At 39.2% G+C, this 26,727-nt stretch overlaps 1 protein-coding gene across 1 annotated transcript; it reads right to left on the bottom strand.

Annotated features, from left to right (window-relative positions):
* Positions 1-9,812: 9,812 nt before the first annotated feature.
* Positions 9,813-17,789, bottom strand: znf438.L (zinc finger protein 438 L homeolog). The gene is made up of 3 exons (XM_018267188.2): positions 17,518-17,789; positions 12,501-14,214; positions 9,813-10,681 (listed from the first exon to the last, which is right to left on the bottom strand). The coding sequence occupies exons 1-3, from the start codon at positions 17,561-17,563 to the stop codon at positions 10,096-10,098; spliced, it is 2,346 nt and encodes a 781-aa protein (XP_018122677.1). The 5' UTR covers positions 17,564-17,789; the 3' UTR covers positions 9,813-10,095.
* Positions 17,790-26,727: the final 8,938 nt, after the last annotated feature.

Raw genomic sequence — 26,727 nt, 5'->3', positions numbered from 1 at the left:
ATAGGAACATTTTAGGCAACCCATATCATGCTATAACCCAAGTGCCTTACATAAGTGTGACCTGAGGATCAACAATGCCTGCAATTTAAGGCACGCTCGGTGTCTCCATGGAAAGGTTTTACAGACAAAAGCCAAATTAATCAAGAAAAAAAAATAGTCAAGATCCCAATGCTTCAAGTATGTCTCAATCAATAGAGATGACTTTGTTTCACCACAAATACATATGGCTTCATAATAAATATATTTATTATATATTTCATGTTTTTGCTTGGTTTACATTAAATAGAAAATAATGGCATATGGGACATCTTACTGTATGCATGGGTCCTTCTATCTCTGCTCATCTTATATCTATATATAACTGCTCAAAACTATTCAAACCCCTGGCTAATTGTCTATTTTAATGAATAACAAATCCTATATGGAAATATTTTTTTTTTTTTCAAAAACATTGATGGTCAGATAATTTTTTATTTTGACATTATTTGTAGTATTCAATTGCCATATTTCCAGCAATAACAGTTTTAAGTCTTTTAAGGTAAGTATATATGCAGTTTGTTTGTGCATGATTTTTTTAGTAAGGGGCAGGTTTATCAATGGTCGAATTTCGAGGGGTTAAAACCTCTCGAAATTCGACCATCGAATTGAAGGATTCAAATGATTTTTAGCAATCGATCGAAGGATTTTTATTCGATGCCAAAAACTTTAAAAAATGCACTGGATGGTCCCCATAGGCTAATATAGCAATTCGGTAGCTTTAATTTGCTTTAAAGTATTGAAATCGATGGATTTTTAAAGAGACAGTACTTCGACTATCGAATGGTCGAATATTCGAACGATTTTTACTTTGAATCAAAGACGAAGTAAATTCAAAGTCGTAGTATCCTATTCGATGGTCGAAGTATCCAAAAAATTACTTTGAAATTCGAACTTTTTGAACTTCGAAAATTCACTCAAGCTTAGTAAATCTGCCCCTAAATATGAGAGGTGTTTTCTAAATTCACCTAAGATGAACTGAGATGAAGTTAGAGAAGGAGAAAATTCACACTTTAGTAAATTTACCCCTTCATCTGTGCACACAACATACTCTGAAGAGAATATGTCTGGGCCGTTATAGTTACTTTGACATTGAGTTTCGAATAATTATCCAGCTGAAAGATGGACTTTCACCCAACTTCAGCTATTTGCTTTCCTTGCACCATTGCATTTTGCTCCATCCTTCCACTTTTACGGAATGCCAAGTCCCTACCTGAAATAATACGATATTCAATTAGTGAGGTCTAGAAGAGTAGAAAAGTAGAAAAGTGTAAAAAAAAATGGTTTGGTGAAAATGGACAGTAGTTTGAATAATGAATCAATATCACTGCTGAACAGCGAGCAAAGTTAGTGCAAAAAGGCTTAAAACTGTTAATACTGAAAAAGTTGGTTCTACAAACTATTAAAGGTCCAGTAACATTAAAAAAAAAAACTAAATAGTTATACATCGGAGCAGATTTATTAAGGGCCGAATAGTAAATTAGATTTTTTTTTTGTGTGTCACTATTCACACTCAAATTTTAATCCTCCAATTCAAATGTAAATTTGAATGTGAGATTAATCACATCTCGACCAGTCTAACAGTTCTAATTAGAATATTTGCCATCTAGAACCTGCCAAGTTCATTAACAAGTCAATGTCAGAGGTCCATGGAACCATTTGAATATGTTAATTGCCTTCCTAACATTCGACGTTCAAATTTTCTTAAATAACCTCCCATTTGAGTTGTGAGTATATTCGAATTTATTAGAGTAAAATAAATTGAAATTCGACCTTTGATAAATCTGCCAAATAATATTCCATTCCACTTTTTTTTCTTATAAATCACCAAAATATTAGTTTGCGGGGAATAATGTAGTAAACTGTGCATCTAACAAACACAAAAGGCCATGGAAACAAAATAGGACCAGACATCTATGAATATTTTTACAAACGTGGGCTGCCAAAAATAGGTACAATCAAGGAAAAACTTTGGCAAGATTTTCCTACATTTATGTTCGCAGTGCCTGCTTGTGAAAATATTTATTATCTTTCTCTCGGATTTATTTTGGTTATCACTGCACATGTGATTTCTAAATGAAAATAAAGAATATAAACATCCAGATGCAATTTAGGAAACATGAGCAATCACATGCCTTAATAATGGAACATTTTTCAATAGCAACCTGCACTGTAGCCTTGGGGGGGGGGGTTATTTACTAAACTTCAAATTTATTTCATTAAAAAAAAAAAAAACAGAACCAAAATGCCATGCCCGATTTGACCTTATTTATTAATTAAAAAATTTGAATTAATCAGATTAGGAAAAAAACCCAATAAAATCTAGCAAAAACCAGGATTGTCAGATTATCTGACTTTTTCCCCGTTTGCACAATTTTTCGGGTTTTTGCCAAAAACAAATTTTTCAGATTATTGGGCTACACCCAGCGCAAACCACTAAATCCTCAAATTGGGATAGGTGCCTCTCCCATTGAATTATACAGGACCTCGACAAGTCTGAGAAGGCCTATTTTCGGATTCAGGCTTTTTTTTTTGCAGCATTGGGTATAATAAAGCTTCAGGTTTTTTTTCCACTAAAAATTTGAGTTTTTGCCCCAAAATGCCAGACCAGATAAATTTGAGGTTTAGTAAATAACCCCCATAATGTATATTAAGTACATATTAATACAAAAAACACATGAGCCTATGAGTGGCACCCTAGATTATGGCTACGGTTTTACATCCTTTAACCTAATTATGGGAGACAGCATACAGACTTATCTCCATCTGTGGTTGTCAATCTTTGCCTTCCATTTGGGACTCCGTTTTGATGTTCTTTTGGCAGATGGAACATAGAAGAACAGATACTCTATTGTCTGGTCTTGGTATTTTATTGGTATATATATGTTTCTGGCATATACCGTAATTACTATATTTGAGTAAAAAATTATCACAGTGACAAATATTCATAAAAAATACCCACAGTGTTTCCAAAAGTCATTAGCGCTTGTTATTTTTTTTTTATAGAGAAATTTATTACCCAAAAACCTCTTGCTACTAGAGAACATAGGCGGCCACTCATCTGAACTAGCAGAAGGACCCAGGACCAAAGCCACAACATCCTGGTGCTTCTGCATGGACCTCCATGTCATGGGGCCTCCACATTGATAAACAATGACCTCCTGGCAGGATCGATCTATCTATCTATCTATCTATCTATCTATCTATCTATCTATCTATCTATCTATATATATATATATATTTCTTCTTGTATTTTTTAGAGCTTCAGGTTTTATGGTGATTTTGATCATTGTAATAAAAAACCTCAATGACAGGTAAAATGGTCACATTAACGTACTCTATAAAGTAATCATAAGCATGCTCTAAGTGCTAATTCTGCCTTCTTTATAAAAGCAGATAACAATGCATTTTATTACAGTGCAAGATCCCGTTTAGCAGGTGGAAATGTGCTATTCTCAGCTGATGAGAGAGTCCTTTTTGCATTAGACCACTTTGCTGAATCATGTCAATGTGTAAAGCTCCTATTCAGGCTCTTAACAACCCCAGCACGATCAACAAGGCATTCAAATGTATATTCCTTTCCTTCACTTTCTTACTCACACACACAGTCCGTAACGATGATGAAGAGACTTAATGAACCGTTTCCTGCCTGCATATTTTCTACTCTATCTACGAGTGAATGAATTTAATGCTTTTTTACCTGTAGAAGAAAGGACAGTGGCACTCCAACGACATGCAAATCCATAAGGGCCTGCATTTTAGCTAGAATTTGGGTTTTGCTAGAGTTAAAGGAATGATTTGTCAAGCATATAAATGTATTTGCCTTGTTGCAACAGTCAGCGAGTTAAACTGCTGAACATTATAACATGCTGTACGTCTAGGTGCTGAATGGAAAGACGCACTTATTCTATATGTTCAGTATAGGTATGGGATCTGTTATCCAGTATAGGGCTTTCCGAAAAAAACCCAGATCTTTCTCTGCAATTTGGACCTTCATACCCTAAGCCTACTAACCCAATAGGCTGGGTTTGCCTCCAATAAAGATTCATTATATCTCAGTTTGGATCAAGTACAAGGTACAGTTCTATTATTAAAGAGAAAAAGGAAACTATTTTTTAAAATTTGGATTATTTGGATGAAATGGGAGTCTATGGGAGATGACCTTTCCATAATTCGGAGCTTTCTGGATAACGGATCTCCGGATAACGGGTCCCATACCTGTAATATAATATCTAAGTTCCTTACAATTTTACAGAGTGAACTAGAATCCATTTATTTAGATATCTATATATCTATCTATCTATCTATATATATATATATATATATAAAATATATACTTTATGAGATGTTGCCTCTGTAGTTTCGCACCTATAGAACATGTTGCGGAGTGTTACAGATTAGTAGAGAGCTAAATATATATATTTTTTTTAAAATCGCATTTGGACACATATGTACACATTGCTATTCTTAATTTCAGGGGTTTAACATCAATGCACAACACCATCGTTGTGAACGAGCCCCAATAACAACACAAGCAAATATCCTGACGTTTGTCCATGGACCAAGAGTTAAAGAGGCAGTTTACACCCATTTTTAATTTGTTCAATGAATAGCAAGGGCACTAACGGAAATTTAATGTCTGCTTTTGGTTCCTATGAGCACAGTAAAATAAATCAGCAGTCCACTGAGACGCTTCTGTATAAGCAAACACCTCTCTGTTAAGCTTTGAGATAAAGAGCAGCATTATACAGAGGGCCGGTGGACTGCGGATTCATTTCTGGCCCAATGAAAATGGGGGAATTCTGCCCCTTTATTATTAAAATATAAAGTGCCATTAGTCTGTTGAACATTTCCCTGAAATAAGACTACTACAAGACCACCCCCAATAGGCAATAGCATATTTAAATGTAATCCAAAGTGCCTAATTACATTATACATTCCTACTGCAAAGTTACAAAAATAACAGGATTTACTACTCAACTTACTCTGGGTTAGAAAAATATTCTGTTCTAAGCAGCACTGGAGGAGTCACAACCATAAAACAATTTACAGCCTGTTTCTAATCAAAAGAACTGTCTCGCCAAACACTTTTCTCTGTATTAGTACCAATATATTCGTGACAGCATAAAGGTGTTATATAATCTGCAAGGTCTCGAACCCAAGTATTTCTGTTGGTCAAATAAACTACTCATCATATACATTGTGACCGAAGAAAGGGTATAGCAATCAAACTAAACGACGTTCATTATATGGATGGAAAAAACTATTTACAGTGTGTACATTTACAACAAGAACTTTACACCTCACTGCATTCCAATGCAGAAAACAAAGTGTGCACGTACACTAAATATAAATGGAGCAATATGTATCTTAAAATGTAGAATAAAAAAAAAACTTTATTGCGAAGGAGAAGCAAAGTTCCAATCCACAGGAGGGGTGCCAAATTTTAGGGTACCCCCCCTCAAGGATTGTAATGACTTACCCGGTACCACAGCCTGCGTGTCTCTCGAAGGCTGCTGGTGCGTAGGCGCGCACTTCCGGGTTCTCGATCTGTGCGACGCTGGCATCATGACGGCGAGCGTCCTGACGTCATGATGCCGAGCATCGTGACGTCACGAAGAGGTGCTGGATTCGAAGATTGGCGCCAAATCTTCTTTAAAAAGCCTGTCCTCCATTTTGTTTGTGCCCAAGCTGGCTTCAGTTTACTGATCCTGCCCAAGTGTATATTCTGACTTATACTGGTTTTTGACTCCTGCCTGACAACATTCGATTCCTGCCGCCTGCCTTGAACCTTTTGCCTGATTCTCGACCACGTCTCCTCTAAATCCTTGCCGTTACCTCGTTTAGGGACTTGTTGTTTGTTATGCACCTTCTCCTTGTTTTCAGCAGCAGAAAGCCCAGGTGAAGACCGAAATCAACAGGGATCCCCTGTGCATTGTGAGTGTACCCATCACTAAGCAAGGTTCTTGATAACGTGAACGTTACACTGTGCTCCTGTCAGCAGAAAACTTCACCAGCCTGGGGTACTTGCAATCAAAATCCAGCGGCAGATGCATGTGCAGTAGAGCAAAAAAAGGCAGTTTTTTTGTAAAAATTGCATCTTTTAACTGTACTGCGCATGTGTGCCCACGGCAAAGAAAGAAGGAAGGGAGAGGATTGGTCACTCGCTCCCTGGTGCAGTTTTCTACCAACAGGAGTACAGCTCAGGCAAGTCATTACAAACCTTGTGTGGTGCACTAACATTTGTTATCTTTCCCCCGTGGATTGCACATTTCCTTCTCCTTTGAGACTAAATATATGTGGAAACCGGGATACATTTGTCACTGTACTTTCTCTGGACACACACAAAAGTTACAAGAGACTCTATCTTTGGGCAAATATTGATCACGAACTTCACCACATGTAACATGTAAATTCCCCATTCAAACAGCTGTGTGTTTAGGAGTCCGTACAGGAAACAGGTAGTCGGAGCACTTCGTTTTCCGAAGCCGCCCGAAGTTGCCTCAGGAAGAAACTTCGGAAAACGAAGCACTCCGAGTGCCATCCCGCCAGCATTTTACATTCTAGCCGGTGGGAAGGTAGTTCAGGGAGATAAGTCGCCCCGAAGAAGAGGAGATTTGTCACTGGGTGACTAATCTCCCCGAATCTGAGCGCGTGTCTCTGCCCTTACGGAATAGTTAAGACAATGTTTACTAATATTAAAAATATCCTGTATGAACTACCAAAATATTTGGGCTTCAAAAAGGCTTCATATTTTAAATGTTTTCTAAAAAGACTGCAGGTTCAACTTAATTGTTAGGATGCCTTACAAGTAACTATCCGTCCTTAAAGAGATACTGACAGCAGAAATAAACCTTTTTACATCGATCATAACATTGTCTTTGCATATTATTTATAATTTTGCCATAAAAGGAATTGCCCAAAGCTGTTACACTGCCATATTTGTGCAGCAGTAGTCCGTTATCATTAGAATCTATAACCGACAGGTTGGCAAAACAGTCAGGTTTAGGAAATTCAATTAACAATTACTTACAAGAGCAGCCCTATCAGCAAAAACATGACCTATAGGTAACTTTTAGGGGGTTATTTACTAAAATCCTAATTAAAATAAAAAAAAATCCTCGACAAAGCTCGTATGCCTAATTAAAACGGATCAGGAAAAGACCCAATAAAATCAAGCGAAAACACCAAATTTATCAGATTTATTGGTTTAACCCAGAGCAGACCACGATAACGTCAGATTGAGGTAGGTGCCTCTCCCATTGACTTAAACAGGACCTTGACTGGTCTGAGATGGCGGATTTTCAGATTTGGGCTTTTTTCAGCATCAGGGTATAATACATTTTGGAAGATTCTAGTTTTTTTTCCACAAAAAATTTGGGTTTTATCCCAAAAAGCCTGACCAGATAAATTTGAGGTTTAGTATATAACCCCCTAATTGTACATTAATATTTTGAATAGTAGATTTTTAGGGGCAGATTTATCAAGGGTCGAATTTAGAGTTCATGGGAATTTGTAAAAACTCCCATGAGCTCGAAAATCGAATAGTCGAATTCTTAAAGGGACAGTACACAAAAATTCGAATAGAATTTGAACTATTCCCTAGTCGAATTCCACTTGGACCCTTGATAAATCTGCCCGTTAGTGTCAGTATCAGTTTAAGAAAGTGGAAAAATACAACACACTAAAACGTCTGCTCTTTAGCGTACCTTGTTGTGATATCCCAGGCATGAAGCTTTAGGAATCAGGGTACAACTGCCAGCGGAACATCCGAGTTCAGCCATTATGTGTGTGTGTGTGTGTGTATATATATATATATATATATATACACACACACACACAGTGAGAACTAAATTAGTAGAGAATACATGTAACCATAGATAATATATGTAACTACATCATGGGGCTTTAAAACTGGAAATAAACCCTGACCCATAAATCAAGTAAAAACTATTGGGCTACGGCATAACACCAGTAGAGCTGGCTTAAGCTTACCATGGCATGCCACCATGTCTTCTTTTTGGAAAATATAAAATAATGCAGATTCTTCACTATATTGGCCAATCAACCCTAACAAGTTATGACTTAATAATTTTGCTTTGCCAAGAGGTACATTTTATATGACCATGAATGTTTTCAATCATCTAGGTCATGGTATAGCTAGTAGAAACAAAAATATAGAGAAACTGGCAGGTGCGGATTTCACCCGAGGGCGCCCAGCGACCACTCCATCCCACAAGATTGCATGCATACATACTGGATGGAGCGTTAAGCGTCTAGTCCTTTGTGCTCCAGAATCGTGCGGATACGAGCAGTATTACCCCAGCAGCTGGGCGGCATGCTGCCACTTTATTTATGCCGCTCTAGGCCAGGGCCTTCCAGGCCTGGCAACGGGACTTGCTGACTGATTATTAAAGACGTTTCTCTACTTATCCGAGCAGCTTGAACTGAATAAGCTGCTTGGACGAGTAGTGAAAAGTCTTCAGTGATTACTCAACAAGTCCAGTTGCTCTGGATTAACGTCTACTGGATATTTTACGTGACCCTTCCAAATGACAGTGCTTCACTGCACCCCTAACTAGGGCTATGGGCACTTCTATTACTGGCATTTTAAACAGGCAACACATATCAAGACCAAAGGGATATAAAAAGATGAAGACACTCTACACAAGCTGAATACAACTATACTGTGCATGTAAAAGCCATATTCCCAAATATAAGATGTGCCCACTTATAGTGATGATCATAGTTATTAGTTGGCTTATTTAGACCCAATAGTTATTTACATTTGGCATATTTAGACCCAATACTCTATGCCAGCATGGCAGTTGCTTTTCATGTAGCATCTTTCCCGATCCTTAAAACTGTGCCAGATACAGTGTAACATCAGAGTGAATTATTTAAATTATGGGAACTTTCTTGTCCCTTTATCAGCGAGAGATCCGCCCTCCCTTCCACCACCCACGCCCAACTTCCTTTTATAGACCCATGCCGCCCGGCCGATGACATCACAAAAGGGGCAGGGTGAGAGACGCGCGGCTATAAAAGTTCCACTCCGAAGTCGGAAGCTGCCATTTGGAAGGTCCCGGAAAGGGGGATGCAAGGTCGGCCCAAACCCACCCGACCAGCAGGTAAACCCGCGGGTATCGGGCCGGCCCCCACATCACTAATAAAGACGTCCTGGATGTAGATAATATAAATGGTATGGTTTCATTTTCAGCCCTGCTTAGCCCAGTTTCTGTATGTGACATATAAGCATACAGGTTAATTTATATGCATTAATCGTTCCCGTGTCTTTATACCTCAATCCTGGGGGCATTTTAGCAAACACATGAAGAGAACAGGGCAAACACTGGGAATTCTGGACAGCAGACAAGGCAAAAAAAAAAAAAAAGAGAGCTTGTGGCAGTTTTGTAAAGTCACCAATATGAAGAACCTGGTTTGCAACACAGGAGTGTTAAAGGTATTCTGTCATGGAAAAACATGTTTTTTTCAAAATGCATCATTTCATTTTGAAATCTGACATGGGGCTAGACACATTGTCAGTTTCCCAGGCGCCCCAGTCATGCTCTGATAAACTTCAGTCACTCTTTACTGCTGCACTGCAATTTGGAGTGATATCAACCCTTCCCTCTCAGCATCTTGACAATAGAACAATGGGAAGGTTGGGATTGGGTTGGGTTAAGAATTAATTTTTACATGGTAGAGTGATTTTTTTTGCAGTATAAACAATGTAATTTAGAAATAAAAACTACACCATAAAAATCATGACAGTATCCCTTTAACAGACTTTTATCTTGATAACAGATGAGCCTTTGTATAAAAACCCTAAACAAAACTGGGACATTTCACAGAAATATCACAGGTAGCGATGAAACATTATATATATATATATATATATATATATATATATATATATATATAAAAAATCTGTAGTAGACAATCATTTCACTGTGAACGAGAATAATCATGCAGCAGAATTGAGATCATCGCTCTTTTTTAACCACAAACACAGGCTGCACAGCGATTCAAAACACTGCATTCTGATTTGGGAACTCTTTAAACTTTTTTAGGCAATGAAGTAAAGGCAGCCCAAAGCAACAAGGGGTCCTCACAGTTGTGCACTTGCTGCCAATGATCTAGCAGTTCCTCTTTGCTGCCAAAAACTTGCTTGCACAATATGCAGTTCAAGTGATTGCCACGCCAAAGCTGCAACTCAACGCCAGATGCACTACAACAAAAATCTTCTTTACTATAGTCTTCTTTATTCCATTTAGGGCTTGATGAATTGTGTTCCAAAAGTTCTGTTTGATTTACAAGAGGAAAACACGTGTGCTTTCTTAGTTTACTTGGTCCCAAGAACTCTTTGCCGCAACCACTACACTGCACAACGTTTCGCCTTTCATTTAGTAACTTCCAGTAGTGTGTGGCAATTTTAACAACCTCCTCCTGGGCACCTTGGCGACTGTCTAAAATCCTTTCCTGGGATCTATCTTCAAATTTTTCCCCATGTTCAAATAACAAATGCTCTTTCATGTTGGAGAACGTGGGCATAAAGACATGGCAGCGGCCACATTTGATCTGTAACTTGATTTCTCCCACCTGTCCATTTACGGAGTGTTCTTCACTGGGGAAGCAGCTCTCTCTACAATATAAAAGAGGGGAGACTTGACATCAAAATTATGATGATTTCTACCCTTTGGCGTACATCTTCCCTGCACTGGTAGAAGACAAATGTGGGTTTGTCTATACAATGGACCTGTTGCCCAGACCCAAAAAGCTGTATAATAAACGTCCTTTTCAAATTGAGTAGGAAATCCAATTTCTATTTTTATTAAAGCATTCATATCTGTCGTAAGATCTTTAAAAATCTCAGCTGTCAATCAAATATTGTCTGCCCCTCCTCTATGCCTTAAGGTGGCCAACAATTACGATCTTTCTTGGAAAAGATCTTTCCGATAAAAATCGTTTGTTTCAATACACACGTGTAGAGCTGAATCGTCAGATATACAAGTAGAAACAATAGAATTCTACCTGTATCTGACGATTCAGCACTTACAATGGCCGATATTTGGGTGCCTTGATCAAAATTTTCTGTCCAGCCTGATCGACAAGCTGGCTGATATCCAAATCTTCTGCTATCGGTCGACTCTTTTCCCACAATAAACGCACTGAATATTGCATGAAAATTCTTTCGTGCGATATTATCTGTGCGTCTATGGCCACCTTTAGGCATAGAGGTGAGGCAGACAATTACTTTCACTTTCCATTCAGCACTTCCTAGATGTCACTGCTCTCCACACACTCTCCCGTTCTCTTCACCGTTTAATTGTGTAGCCAGTACATGGGGATGGACATCAGGTCCCCCATTCTGGTGCACAAACAAGATTCTGAGATGATACAAGGCTTGCCTTAAAGTAACAGTAACACCAAAAAATGAAAGATCAAGCAATGAAAATATCATGAAGTGTTGCCCTGCACTGATCTGTTTGCTTCAGAAACACTACTTTAGTTTATATACAGTAAATAAGCTGCTGTGTAGCAATGGCGGAAATTGAAGAACGGCTATATGGCACAGGATAAATAGTAGATAACAGATAACATTATGTTCTACAGAGCTTATCTGCTATCTGCTGTGTAACCTGAGCCTTTTCTCCTTTGAATGGCTGCCCCCATTGCTACACAGTCGCTTCATTATATAAACAACAGTAATGTTTCTGAAGCAAACAGCAGTTTTACCAGTGCAGGGCAACACTGCATTATATTTGTATTACATTAAAACACTTTAATTTTTTGATGTTACTGTTCCTTTAATAAAAGTGTCCACAAAATAGCTCCTGCCTGCTTACTATAATTATGAATTTCCAGACTGAAGGAAACAATATTCAAATAATTTATATAGTGTAATTAAAGTTCATTTTGCTAGACTAATGTGATAAAATAGGATTTTGAATAATTTATTTGGGCAACGGGTCCCCTTTAAGAAACAAAATTACTTCTGCTAAACCTGCTAAACAGTATATACAGCAGCAACAGTACCATTCAAAGAAAAAAAAAAAGTGACGGCACTGGAATAGCAATTCAAAATGTGTCCATATTCATTAAACAGAATCGGTTGCATCTTGAGAACATTACTATATTAATGTAATTGGAACTATATTGCAATAACCCAACATTAAATCTGGAGGAAAATGCTGTTTTATTATTCACTCAACGTTTAAAAAAAAACAAAAAAACTGTCTTTTCCATTTAGCGTAATTATTTTTGTTGCCTAATTGAAGACATTGCCATTCGTCACCCATATTCTAGTGCCTGGAGCATGTATGGTTTGTATACAGTTAGGCATTTATGACAAAGGTAATTTTCAACATCTGTTCAGCTAGAGTTCACCCAGTTATTTCGGCTGGAAAATGGAAGAAATATTTACCAAAATACATTGCAAACGAACAGCAAGTTCAGCCTACCTATTTATTAGGGATGCTTCTTGGTTCCCCTTGGCATCGAGATCTTTTGTCTCCAGCTGCTTAGCAGACGTTTCGGTGCTGATAATAACCCTATGCACTTCTTTGAGATGCCCAAAATAAACCCTTATGTGTCCAAACACCTTGCCACAGAATTCGCAACACATCAGCTTCTTGAGACGACTCTCGCCATGATGAAGCTTCATGTGAGTGCTTAGGCTCCCTGAGTGCACATAGGCCTTGCGGCACAGCCGACAATGGTAAGGCTTTCTGTGGGTGTGAGTGTTCAGGTGGTCTTGCAAGTGATGCTTGAACTGAAAACTGTGTTCACATATGTGGCATTTATAGCATGCCCTTGCTCCTGAAGACAGGCTTTTAAGATCACCAACTTGTTTCAGAACTACACCATCTCCTGGCTTCCCCCTGTTCTGCTTTTTCTGATGCCCTTTATTTTTAATACCACTGTCTGTTGTCAAAGATTGGAACCCAGCTGCAGAAGAACCGAGTGTAGCTAAGCTCTGTCCTACTATCACAGGCTTTGGCATTATATTTCGGTATTTCTTTACCGATATATCCTTTTTGTCCTCTGCTTCAACAGCTTCCATCTTTAGCTTCTCCCTACAAGAAACAAATTTGCTTCCAAAGAGTTTCATCTTCTGATAGCCTATCATTTCACTAGAGGCTTTCCTCTTTCTTCCTCGTTTCTTTCCTGCTGCACCATTTGTTTTTTTCAAAGGGTCGGCTTCAGGTTCTGTACATGAAAGGCATAGACTGGCTGGAGCGGAAGAGTCCACCACTGACGAATGGTGAGTTGAAATGTCACTTAAAAAAGTTTCATGAATTGGTGACTTGTTACTGAAATTATAATCTTCCACTGCTATAGATTTTTCTATAGGAAACTGGCTGCTCTTGGAAATAATTGCCTTTTTTATTTTGGAATATGGCAAAATAGGCAGTTTTCCTTTCGGTACAGAAGGGAGAACGCGAACAGGACTTCCAAACATCACTTGTGAGAGAACAGTCACAGAGTTAGTAGAATTAGCTACTTTTTTGCTTTCGTATCTCAGCAAAGACACATTCTCAACCAAACTAGTAATCTCTTCGGCTTTCATAGGGCTACTGGCGCAAAATGTTTTTGACAAACATTTCTCAGTATATGGACTTGAATTATGTATTTTAATAGTATCAGCTTGATTCATTAGTGAATTTCCAGGGGTCAAGATGCTGCTGACATCCTGAATATTCTCCTCTACAGACAACTTGGAAATGATTTCGGAATGACCACTGTGCTCTAATTGTGTGTTTTTCTTTTCTGCAGTTCTAATCAATGAGGTCCCCTTTGCCTTTTTATCAAGCAGCGTCTTGTTTCGAGAAGACTGGTACCTTGGAATTGGCAGTTTGAGATTCTCTTGCAACGGAATATTTGAGGCTTGCATTACTTGTGCACCCATTGGCTGGGTAACCTGTGGTAATGCGACAAGAGAATACGTTCCGTCCTGGCCGGCTACTTTCATTATAGTATAATTTTGCGTGGGCATTACTACAGGCTTTGTGCTAATACCCGATACGGCTATATCAGGAAGAGATGGTCCATATGAAGATGGCGGACATGAATTTACTACCTTAGGTGCAATTTTTGGAGCAATGGTTCTAAAATGACTTGTATTTGGCACATTCTTTCTGCACTGCATTGTCCCAGTAGCAGCCTTCAGCTCATCTGTAAACATACAAGTACAGACAATTACAAGGTCAAGCTTTATCAATAAAATAATAATATATTATGAAAGCACGGCATTACAATTTGGCAAAAAAATCTTTTACATTGCTTTTTTTTTTCTATGTTCATAGATTTGGAAATTTCACCAATTGGATTTGGACTACTCCTACAAACCCTCATATGAATATATACAGGTATGGATCGATTATCCGGAAACCCATTATCCAGAAAGCTCCAAATTATGGAAAGGCCGTCTCCCATAGACACCATTATAATCAAATAATCCAAATTTTTAACAATGATTTCCTTTTTTTCTGTAATAATAAAACCGTAGCTTGTACTTGATCCAAACTAAGATATAATTAATCCTTATTGGAATCAAAACCAGCCTATTGGGTTTATTTAATGTTTACATGATTTTCTAGTAGACTTAAAGGGCATGTAAAGTCTAAAATAGAAAAAGGCTAGAAATGCTGTATTTTGTATACTAAATATAAACATGAACTCACTGCACCACAAGCCTAATCAAACAAATAATTTATGCTTTCAAAGTTGGCTACAGGGGGTCACCATCTTGTAACTTTGTTAAACATCTTTGCAAGACTAAGACTGTGCACATGCTCAGTGTGGTCTGGGCTGCTTAGGGATCGTCATAAACAAAGCTGCTTGAGTTCTGCATGGCTGGGAAGTAAGGCGGGGGCTCCCCCTGCTGTTCATAAGTATGATTGTTTCCCTGCTCAGCAGTTAGGGACCATCTGACAATTCCTATCCACAGCAGTAAATGAAGGGAGAATTTTATTGCATACAGTCAGGTTTCTTATAAAAACGGTACACATTTTTTAATTAAAGTATATTGGAGATAGGTTTCTTTTTCATTAAAGAAAGTAGAAATGGGATTTTATTTTTTTACCTTTACATGCCCTTTAAGGTATAAAGATCCAAATTACAGAAAGATCCATTATCCAGAAAACCCCAGGTCCCAAGCATTCTGGATAACAGGTCCTATACCTGTATTGATTATTTTGGTGTTCTGGCCAGCCAATTGATTTAGTGTCGTGTAAGGGGTAATAAAATCATTAACTTAGTTTTTTTAATTAACCATTTATATAACTTGGTATTGTAGGTATGGGACCGATTATACAGAATGCTTGGGACCTGGGGATTTCCAGATAATGAATCTTTGTGAAATTTGAATCTTCATACCTTAAGTCTACTAGAAAATCGTGTAAACATTTGAGTTAACTTTTAGTATGTTATAGAACATCCAATTCTAAGCAACTTTTCAAATGTTCTTCATTATTTTATTTTTTTATATATTTTTTGAATTATAAAACTTCTACTTCTGGCTCTTTCCTATTTTCAAATGGAGGTCACTGACCCCATATAAAAAAATGCTCTGTAAGGCTACTGATTTATTGTTATTGCTACTCTTAATTACTTATCTTTCTATTCAGCCCCTTTCATATTCATATGCCAGTCTCTTATTCAAATGAATGTATGGTTGCTAGGGGAATTTGGACCCTCGCAACCAGATGGCTGAAATAGCAAACTGGAGAGCTGCTGAACAAAAAGCTAAATAACTCAAAAACCACAAATAATAAAAAATGTTGTCTTAGTTGTGATCAAGTACAAGGTACTGTTTTATTATTACAGAGAAAAGGTATTTTTTTTTTTTTAATTGGATTATTCAAATAAAATAAAGTCTATGGGAGATGGCCATCCTGTAATTTGCAGCTTTCTGGATAAGGGGTTTCCTGATAACTGATCCCATACCTGTACTTGATGGCAACTAAGCTGCATGAATCCATATTGGTGACATGTTAATGTTTACCGTAAATGTTTTTCAGTAGCCTTAAGGTATGGTAATGCAAATTGTGGAGAGATTGAAAATACTTTAGGTCCCAAGCATTCCAGATAGTACGTTAGATCCCATACCTGTATACTTGAAATGGAACTAGCAGTCCTGGACTGAGATTTAAAATAAGCCCTAGCATTTCAAGTACACATAGGCCCAAACAGCCCCCCACCAGCCACTTAATAGTTATTTATCAAGTTCAAGGCCTGGTAACTATTGTATATAGAATATCAGAATGTGTGTCTTTATTTATAGATCAGATCCCTAATGTACTACCCCCCTTCTTGTTTCCTGGATGGCTGATGGCCAACTCAAAAGACCAAGTTGTTTTTTAAAATAAACGAAGTTGCAAAGCTATGAAGCCTTACGATGTCCAAAATTAACCATCTTTTTTAATTCTAGGGGTGAATGTAATAACAGGTGTAGAAATTAGCAGTAACCCATAGCAACAAATTAGAAGGCAGCATTTACGGGTCATATGTTTGAAACCCACCATCTGCTTTTGGGGATAAACCTGGGTAAAGTTTGCCCATTTAAAGAAGTGGTTCAACTTTAAGGTAACTTTTTTGTATTTTATAGACTGGCCATTTCTCAGTTACTTTTCAATTAGACTTCATGTTTCTTGTTATAGTTTTAGAATTATTTGACGTCTTCATCTGACTGTTTCCGGCTTAAAAAGTAGCAATAGCAATACATGTGTTGCCTTACAGAGCATTTGTTTTCAGATGGGGCCAATGACCCACATTTGAGGGGGTCACTGACCCCGTCTAAAAACAAATGCGTTTTACGACTACACATGTATTGCTTTTGCTACTTTTATATTACTCACCTTTCTATTTCGGTCTCTCCTATTCATATTCCAGTCTCTTATTCAAATCAATGCGTGGTTGCTAGGGTCGTTTGGACCCTAGCAACTGGATTGCTGAAATGGAGAGCTGCTGAATAAAAAGCTAAATAACTCAAAAACCACAAATATTAAAAATTGAAAACCAATGGCACATTGTCTCGGAATATCCCTCTCTACATCATACTTGAAGTTCATTTAAAGGTGAACAACCTCTTTAATTTCCATACCCCAAAAGAGATGTGTTAAAGTGAATAGTGAGCAATTTGTTTGCATTACATTACTCTATGTCTTATAAAAGTAAACGTTTCTGTGTAGAGCAGAGCCGCTTGGGTAAAATGGCTTATTTCTTAAAAAATAAATACATTTTGAGCAGACACCGGGCAGTGCATTTCTTGATAGAATACATACAGAGAATAATAAATACAAAGTGGCAGCAATGATCAGTGTGTGAATACCTCGCTCTCATTTCAACCTGAGGCTCTTTAGCTGCTGCTGAACTACATCTCCCCACTCACATCCCATCAGTGAAGATTAAAGAGCTAGCCTCAGGCTACAGAGTACAACTAAGCATGATCCATCATTAGTATAAGACTTGAAATACCTGCAGCTGCTGCTCTCCCAGCATACACCTCGTGCACATGATGCATTATAGTTACATATACCAACTCAGGTGCTCACAGCAACAGTATCCGCGGCCAGACAAGGGGCAGCAAGGACTCACCCCCAGGTTACCCAGAAGTCATTGCCTGACTTTACCAACCAGGAAGCTCCCTGCTCCTAAACCTGGACCTTCCTCCCTCTCTGTTCCTCTTCCGCATCTCGTCACGGTCCTCCCCTGACCACGCCCATTACGCGAAGGATCCAGTCAGGCAGCGGTGTGAGGGACTAGCCGCGCCCACTAAGCCTGTGTATTTTAGTCAGTCAGCTGTGATCATGTGGGCACAAACTTGTTGCGCGTTGTGTTATGAAGTTCTACCAACACCGGGGGAGTTGTAATAGCTATAACAGTGTAAGCGTGACTGGAACCTGTAAGAGCCCTGAAAGCGTGCATCTAACGCATTTGCCAACTATGTGACGCGCTTCACAGAGGCTCACGTCATAGGGTTCCGCCCCCACCAGCAGGCGCCATTATGTTGTACAAGTTTGTCGAACACTGTTAAAGTGTGGTAGTAAAGTTATAATAAAGTGATACAGTCATGGGATCTATTATCCACAATGCACCCCTCCCAGTACTTCACCACCATATTCCAGTTCCCTTTCACGAGCATCTAGACTAGGACTGGAGTCCAGCTATCAGAATGTTTCTGAAAAGCATTCAAGCGATCAGACCATTTATTTCAATGCACACTGTCAAGCTATCAGACTACACTTTTCCCACCATTAGTGCCATGAAGCTGACCCCAACCTGAGTAAGTCCACTTAGTTTGGTGAAATTTCACTGTCGAAATTTACCGCAACGCTGTGCCAAATATTGCAGGTTGCACTCATTTCTAGTCTTCATATGCAACGTTCTGTTACCCATAGCCAGGGCCGTTCCTGCCATGAGGCAAGGTGAGCACCTCAGGCGGCAGTGAACGGCCAGTTACAAGGGGCGGCAAAAAGCCGCTTCCTGTAACTTTAAGAGCCGAAATTACCGGTTTAAAAACCGTAAATTTCGGCTTTGCTAGTGCAGAAAGTGCAGTACGCGTTTGCTGCGCTAGTGATGCAGCCCCCTTTGACCTGTTCCGATGCAAAACTTTTAAGCGCGGAGCGGGAAAGGGGGCGGCATCGGGGTTGATGCCTCAAACGGAAGCAGCCTGCAAATCGCCCCTGCCCATAGCAACAGCGAATCACATTTCCCGTGCATTTCAGCACTAGTGCAATGAAGTACAACACCACCTTACTCAGTCCACTAAAGGTGGCCATACACAGGCAGATAAAGCTGCCGATATTGGTCGTATAGACCAATTTGACAGCTTATCTGCCCGTGTATGGGGGCTTCTGACGGGTCTTCCCGATCAATATCTGGCCACGATATCAATCGGGAAGGTTTGATTTTTAACTGACCGACCTGTCGGAGCCCCTTAGCGTATCGTAATTCGATCGTTCGAATTACCCCCGATATAGGCATGCCGTTACTGGCATATCGGGGAAAGATCCGCTCGTTTGGCAATGTCACCAAACGAGCGGATCTTTGAGTCTATGGCCAGCTTTAGTTTGGTGAAATTTCACTGTGGAAATTTACCTCAATGCTTCGCCAAATATTGCAAGTCGCACTGATTTCTCCTCCTCATGTGCTGATTTCTGTTACCCATAGCAACAGCCACAGTGGACTCAGGTTGGGGTCAGCTTCATGGCACTAGTGGTGGGATGCGCAGGAAAAGCGTGCATTGAAAAAAATGGTCTGATAGCTTGACTGCTTTTCAGAAACAGTCTGATAGCTTGACTCCAGTCCTCTAGGCAGGGGCACACCACCAATGAAACGAGTTGAGGCACTCGCCTCAGATGGCAGCGTCCCCCTGGTTGGCAGGGGCATCAAAAATGCTGTAACTAAGAGCCAAATTTCTGGTTTTCAACCTGGAAATTCGGCTCTTCTAGTGCAGAGAGCGCAATTGCGCTCTCTGCACTAGCGACGTGGACCCCCTGACCCCCGTCCGGTGCTGAAGGTGAGTGCCGTGGGGGAGGCGGCAGGCAGTAAAAACAAAGGCCGTCTCGGGCAGCAAATTGGGCAGGATTGCCCCAATGGTTTTAATAGGGAAAAAAGATAAATATATAGGAAGGCTGTTTTTTTTCCTGAAAAGGTGGCAACCCTAGTGTCCAATAGAGTTGCCACCTATTCTGGAAAAAAATAATGACTTTCCAATACAGTTAGGTCCATAAATATTTGGACAGAGGCAACTTTTTTTAATTTTGGTTCTGTACATGACCACAATGCAGGTGTGAGCAATTCCTTCGTTATTTCATTATCAATTAAGCAGATAAAAGCCCTGGCGTTGATTTGAGGGGGATGCTTGCATGTGGAAGATTTTGCTGTGAACAGACAACATGCGGTCAATGAGCTCTCCAGGCAGGTGAAACAAGCCATCTGTAAGCTGCAAAAACAGAAAAAACCCATCAGAGAATTTGCTACAATATTATGAGTGGCAAAATCTACAGTTTGGTAAATCCTGAGAAAGAAAGAAAGCACTGGTGAACTGGACGGTAGACAGCATGGGTCATGCAGCAGGGGTGACCTGCAATTTCTTGCAGTGGGGTCAAACTTATGCCTTTGCATTTCCCTATTTTTCTATGGGGAAACTCAACCACTAATGTTTTTGTGCTGATTACAGTAGGTTGGGCATAGCAGCTCATGTGCCTATGTTCTTTTAATGGGCAGTGGCATAACTTTGTGGACATGAACTCCCCTCAAAATGTTTTTCAAAGCCCCCATCCTCTCTGTGTCATGAGTCATGTGAGAAACTACTCAGGGGCGATCCTGGCCCCTCCGCCGCCTGAGCTGCCCCCCCTCCCCCGGAAATTCGCTCTTAAAGTACCAGGAGCAGCATTTTTGCCGCCCCTGGTACCCAGTGGGGTGCTGCCGCCTGAGGCGACAGCCTCAACTCGCCTCATTGGTGAAGCACCCCCGAAACTACTTGTCGCCCACAATGCCATTTTCTGGGCTCCCTGTATAGAGGAGGCAACCTTGAGCCATCCTGCTGCCACGAGTCTGCTTTAGTGATGTGTGGGCCGGCCCGACTCCGCAGCACACGCAGGTTGGTTTGGGTTTAGGCTGACTGCCACACACATCTTGTGGGTTGCAACCTTACTCTGCCTGATTTTGGCTCTGGCAGCAGGCCTGGATTTGTGGAAAGGCAGCAGGATTTTAGGGGGCGGCATGAGGACAATAATTTTTTAAATTTCCCTAGTACCAATTCCAATCAGGTCAAGGGGACAGGGGTGACTAACGGCAGTGGGCCAAAGGGTGCCCCGCTATGTAAATCCATCCCTGTCTGGTGGCCCTGCCCCCTTTCATGATGTCAGAGATGGGTGGATCGGGCACGGGACATTCATTCATTCATTCATTCATTCATTTGGCTGAAATGACCAGTGAATGTTGCTGTTGTTTCAGATTCATTTTATTAGCAGTTTAAAAAATGCTAATATTTTGAATAGCAGAAAACTTAGGTCTGGTACTGCACACAGAGAACGAACTCCTGAGAACTATTTCCTTTTTCGCTGTTATAATCAAACACTACCTTATACTTTATCCCAACTGAGATATAATCAACCCTTATTGGAAGCAAAACCAGATTATTGGGTTTATTTAATGTTTGCATGATTTTCTAGTAGACAAAGTATGGGGATCCAAATTACAGAAAGACCCCTTAGCCAGAAAACCCCAGATCCCAAGCATTCTGCATAACAGGTCCCATACCCGCACTGTATTATATAGGGGCCTATTTACTTAGTTCGAATGAAAGAATACTGTAGAGGAAAAATAGTTAGAATTTCGAATGGTCGAAAATGGCTACTTCGACCATCAAATGGGCTACTTCGACCTTCGACTTCGAATTGAACGATTCGAACTAAAAATCGTTCGACTATTCGACCATTAGATAGTCGAACTACTGTCTCTTTAAAAATTTCTTCGACCCCCTAGTTCGCCACCTAAAACCTACCGAGGCCAATGTTAGCCTATTGGCAAGGTTCCCATAGGCTTCCTAACAATTTCCTGATTGAAAGGAATCATAGGAATAGCGGTAAATCCTTCGACTTCGATATTCGAAGTCGAAGGATTTTACTTTGACGGTCGAATATCGAGTGTTAATTAACCCTCGATATTCAACCCTAGGTAAATGTGCCCCATACTATTTATAGAGAAACACACACATATTTATATATACTATACACACATTTATATACCGGTATATGATATCCAAGCTGGTAGATGTCACTGCTTGCAAGATGGTGTATTCCTTTTTCAGGTTAACCCTTTGCATAAGGCTGTATGCATCTGTTATAATATAGTGAATCTCAGGGGCAGATGTTTCTTACTCTCATGCATGTCGCTGGAGACTGAATATTTTACTTGAACAGATGTACGCAGTATGAAATGGTTGTGTCCCATGGTGATGTGTTTCCAACTGATTTTCCATCAAAGTACTAACAGAAAATTGTTCTGCACACCCACTTACAATATTGCAAGAAAGTAAGAAAGGGACTCGTCATTGACCAATTATGAACTTGGAACATCTCCCATAGACCCAATTTTAATCAAATAATTGAAATTTTTCAAAATCATTTCCTTTTTCTCTGTAATAATAAAACAGCATCTTGTAATATATCCCAGCTAATATATAATCAATCCTTACAGGAGGTAAAACAATCCTATTGGGCTTATTTAATGCTTAAATTATTTTTTTTTAGCAGATTTAAGGTATTGAGATCCAAATTATGGAAAGACCCTTATCTGTAAATTCTGCATAATAGGTCCCATACATGTACCATTGCTTTCTGCTTTTGTTTTACTGAGGAGTTATATAGAAGTAAACTCTGCTTATAAATGAGTTATATTTATTTTTAACACAGGGATTCTAACCAATGGGTCAGAACTCCAGTAACAAAATATATTTTTTTTACCTACATCAGATGAGACAAGCCAGTAAATCATCAGATAGGGCCGGTGCCAGTGTTACAGATTTACCAGTAATGTACTTGACAATAAATTTGTAACCCCATCCCTTCCCTGAACTGTTCCGCCATATTGGAATTAAAAGGGGTTGTTCAACTTTAATTTAACTTTTTGTATGATGTAGAGAGTGATATTCTGAGACAATTTGCAATTGCGTTTCATTTTTTTTATTATTTGTTTGGTTATTTATCTTTATAGTCATCAGCTTTCCAGTTTGCAATTTCAGCATTCTGGTTGCAGGGGTCCAAATTACCCTAGCAACCATGCATTGATTTAATTAAGAGACTGGAATATGAATAGGAGAGGGCCTCAATAGAATAGAAAAGTAAAAAAAAGTAGCAATAACTATACATTTACAGTTTTACAGAAGATTTGTTTTAAGATAGGGTCAGTGACTTCCATTTGAAAGTTGGAGTGAGTCAGAAGAAGAAGGAAAATAATTAAAAAACTAAAAAAAGGCCAACTGATAAGTTGATCATCATCATTTATTTATAAGTTGATTAGAATTAGCCATTCTATAAAATATTAAAAGTTAAATTAAAGGTGAACCACCCCTTTAACTGGGTTGGCTCCCCTCCCCTTCAACAATCAAGAAGTGTGAAACTCATATTTAGTTTTCTTCACAATTGTATTTGATGTTGCCTTACATCCAGGGGGGGTTGGCAGCACCACTAACATTTGGTGCATTGAAAGAAGATGCAGCTGCAATATTTGTGAAGCCTATCGATGGGACAACATATATTTTACACAAACATATTTTATGTGTGCACATATAGCCAGCTTAATTAAAAACACTGTGTCTTTATAAATGTTTGTAATTTCATCTTTAATTTAGTAAGTCTGCTCTCTTGGAGAAGCTCATTTTCTTGGTATTGATGGTACTTGGCTTTCTTGTTTTAAATAGTATTTCACTTATGTGGATGAGACTCCAAAAAATGGCAGGCACTCACAGTAGCCTATGATTAAGTGCTCAAATGCACAAAACTCATAAGGCTATGTATTAATCTACTTTGTGGGCTGAAATTAGGTTCTCAGTTCTTTTACAAGCCTGTCTGTGGGATCTGTGAGTGCCTGCCATTTTCTGTTTTGGTTGGATACCTCCACCTTGAGCTGTAGGTCTGGAACATGTGCATCCAGACCCCACGTACTACTGGTAAGATTACAAAATTATTGGCCTTGAACTGGGATTTTTTCTTTTTATATGAGACTCCAGAGCCTGAAGAAGATGCATTATATCCAGTGTTCCTATATCTGAGAGCCACAGAGATTCTATTGTCTGTACCACCAGAGAAGTTTTTATGGAATTGGGCAGAAAAATGAGAGACATTAGCAAGGTTAACAAAAGATAGTGGATCAAAATAACAGTACAGTTAAGGGATTGATTATCTGGAAACCCATTATCCAGAAAGTCTGAATTACAGGAAGGCTATTGCCCATAGGGGTATATTTATCAAAGAGTGAAGTTAATAGTGAAGTTCCGCCACTAGAGTGAAATTCCGCCACTTCCCATTCATTTCTATGGGGTTTTTAAAGGAGTATTTATCAAAGGGTGAAATTTCACTTTCACCCATTGATAAATACGCCTTTCAAAATCCCATAGAAATGAATGGAGAGCTGCAGAATTTAAACTCTAGTGGCGGAACTTCACTCTTTGGTAAATTTACCCCATAGACTCCATTTTATCCAGATGGTCCAGTTTTTAAAAAAATATTTTGTTTTTCTCTGTAATAATAAAACAGTAATTTGTATTTGATCCAAACTAAATTACAGTTAATCCTTACTGTATGCAAAACCAGCCCATTGGATTCATTTAATATTTAAATTATTTATTATATCAATTTAAGATAATGAAGATCCAAATTACGGAAAGACCTGTTATCCAGAAAACCCCTGGTCCTGAGCATTCTGATCCTTTTCAAGACAAACCAAAGCATCATGATAAGACTCCCTGAGAACAGACACTGAGTTACAGCTTTCTAGTCTTTAATCTCGGAAATGTCATTTAGATGTTATAAAATCAGAATAACTGTGTTATGTTTATTTGGAATCCTAATAGTGATGTATGCAGGAGATTATGTTTTGGAACTGTACCAGAAGATATTAATTGCTGTATGGCTCTCATGTACATTATATGCTACTCAGTATTATTATTGTATGACAAAGTACAAGTAGAAATCACTCCCAGGCCCATTAAATGTGTTTCATGCCTCAACTACACTGAACCCTGTCAGCATTCTGCACTGTGTAATCACTAGCAAAGCCTATACATGCACATACAAAGAACTGCAAACCTTATTGAAGGTGACAAGCCTAACCCATGGGAAATGTCCTGAATGTCCTACTAGCTGACAGTTTAACCTCACTTGCCTTCCACGTTCTTCCTGTATTCATACAGCTCATATACTCATCTGTGGGCCGCAGCCTATATTTAATTGCAAATAGTACAAAGAAGATATAAACTGAGAAATGTTATTGTTTGAAAAATGTTTGTTTTGAATCTGATGCCCGCAACATGTTTTAAAGAAAAAAATTGGGACTGGGACTGGAAAAGTTGTGTAAAGATAAAAAGATCAGATTCCTAGGTCTCAGAAGTAAAGATGGGAAGGGAAACACCGATGTGTTACACACTGCTCAGGGGCCTAATATTAATTATCAATTTAAGAATTATCAATTTAGCAGTTTAAGAATAACTTTCCTCAATGTAAAATTGCAAAAAAATGGGGATTTCATTATCTAAAATACATAATATCATCAAATACATAAAATCTGGAGAAATCTCTGTATGCAAGGGACAAGACAGAAATACAATATTGGATGGCTGTGATCTTCAAGCCCTCAGGCGGCACAACACTAACAACAGATCCGATTCTGTAGCGGAAATCACTGCTTGGGCTTAGGAAAACTTCCCAAAAGCATTGTCTGTTCGTCCTTGAACCCACAAATGCAAGTTAAAACGCTACCATGCAAAGAAGAAACCATATACAGGATCCAAAAATCTTAGGAATGTTTACATTGTCTTTTGCCAGTTGTCCCCCAACTGTGGGAGTTGCCCCATTTGAACTATATAAGGCTGAGACCAATGCTAAGGAGGAAATGGATTCTATCTTTCAAAATCCATATCTATTATGCTATACTGCCATATAACCTTTCCCAATTACTGGAGAAGGAAGACTAACATTCCATGTTTAGGACCAGAATGTTCAGTCCTTCAATACAATATTGTTACTTTTTGTGGTTAAATATTTTTAGGATGGTGCTGTTAAAATCTATACATTTCTGTGTATATATGGGCAATGTCTCCAATAGCTACATCTATATCAGTCTTCCAGCTAAATCACACTGTTCCCTATCACTTTTCACCTGGATATAGTTCTGTCATCAAATCTGGTCAAAGTCGGTAGGGAGGCTGAAGTTAGGCACAATCGGAGACAGGCAGAGGTCGGCAGGCAGGCTGAAGTCAAACGTAGTCGGGGACAGGCCGAGGTTGGTTATCAAGTAGAAGATCAGAAGTATCTGTGGGCAAGCCGAGAGGATAACAAGCCAGGAAAATAACCAAGCGCTGTTTACTTCTTTAGACGTCTATTTAAAGGGACGATTTTGGCGCCAAGCGTCAGTGCGCAGTGTGATGATGCTGAGCGTCAAACATAGCGTGACCACCTCTGGCACGGGCATACGAATCAACGGTCGCGCGCGAGCGAAGACAAACGCACAGGCAACAAGCGCCGAGAATGTGCAGAAACCTGCACACCCCTGCACCTGCGCACAGGCAAAGACTTAGCTGCGTCCAGTGGTGCCTTACAACCCCACACTTAGCCCAAGAGTTTGCCTCCTGAAATTCTACAAAGTGGAGAAGATTGCTGTTTCCTCAAAGCGGGATATCTGGTAAAAGAAAGGTAGATGTATTGGCTAAGTAAGAAATGGAATACCGTGATTTTTTTTATAGAATCTAGGACTGGTGTCATTGGGCTGTAGATTTTCTATGGAGGTAAAAGCAAGGCTTTCAAAATCAACACAGGATATTCTGTGTCAAAGACTTTCCAACTACTAATGGGAAATTTGAGATGCCATATAGTTTTGTAGTTGGGCATAGCTGATCTGAGGGAGCGTTAAAGGGGGTCCTGATGAGAGTTGGGGTTTTATAACCTCAAATGAATTCTGCTT

The sequence above is a fragment of the Xenopus laevis genome, chromosome 6L (genome assembly GCF_017654675.1).
Source record: "Xenopus laevis strain J_2021 chromosome 6L, Xenopus_laevis_v10.1, whole genome shotgun sequence".
Taxonomy (NCBI): domain Eukaryota; kingdom Metazoa; phylum Chordata; class Amphibia; order Anura; family Pipidae; genus Xenopus; species Xenopus laevis.
Note: the sequence above shows the minus strand (reverse complement) of the source record. Positions and strands in the feature narration are given on the sequence as shown.

Excerpts from the sequence above, each read along its gene's own strand:
- znf438.L (XM_018267188.2), bottom strand. The coding sequence starts at position 17,563 with ATGCATCATGTGCACGAGGTGTATGCTGGGAGAGCAGCAGCTGCAG. Across the intron at positions 14,215-17,517 it reads TGGGAGAGCAGCAGCTGCAG|ATGAGCTGAAGGCTGCTACT; the intron begins GTATTTCAAGTC and ends GTATGTTTACAG. Across the intron at positions 10,682-12,500 it reads GAAGCATCCCTAATAAATAG|AGAGAGCTGCTTCCCCAGTG; the intron begins GTAGGCTGAACT and ends TTTATATTGTAG.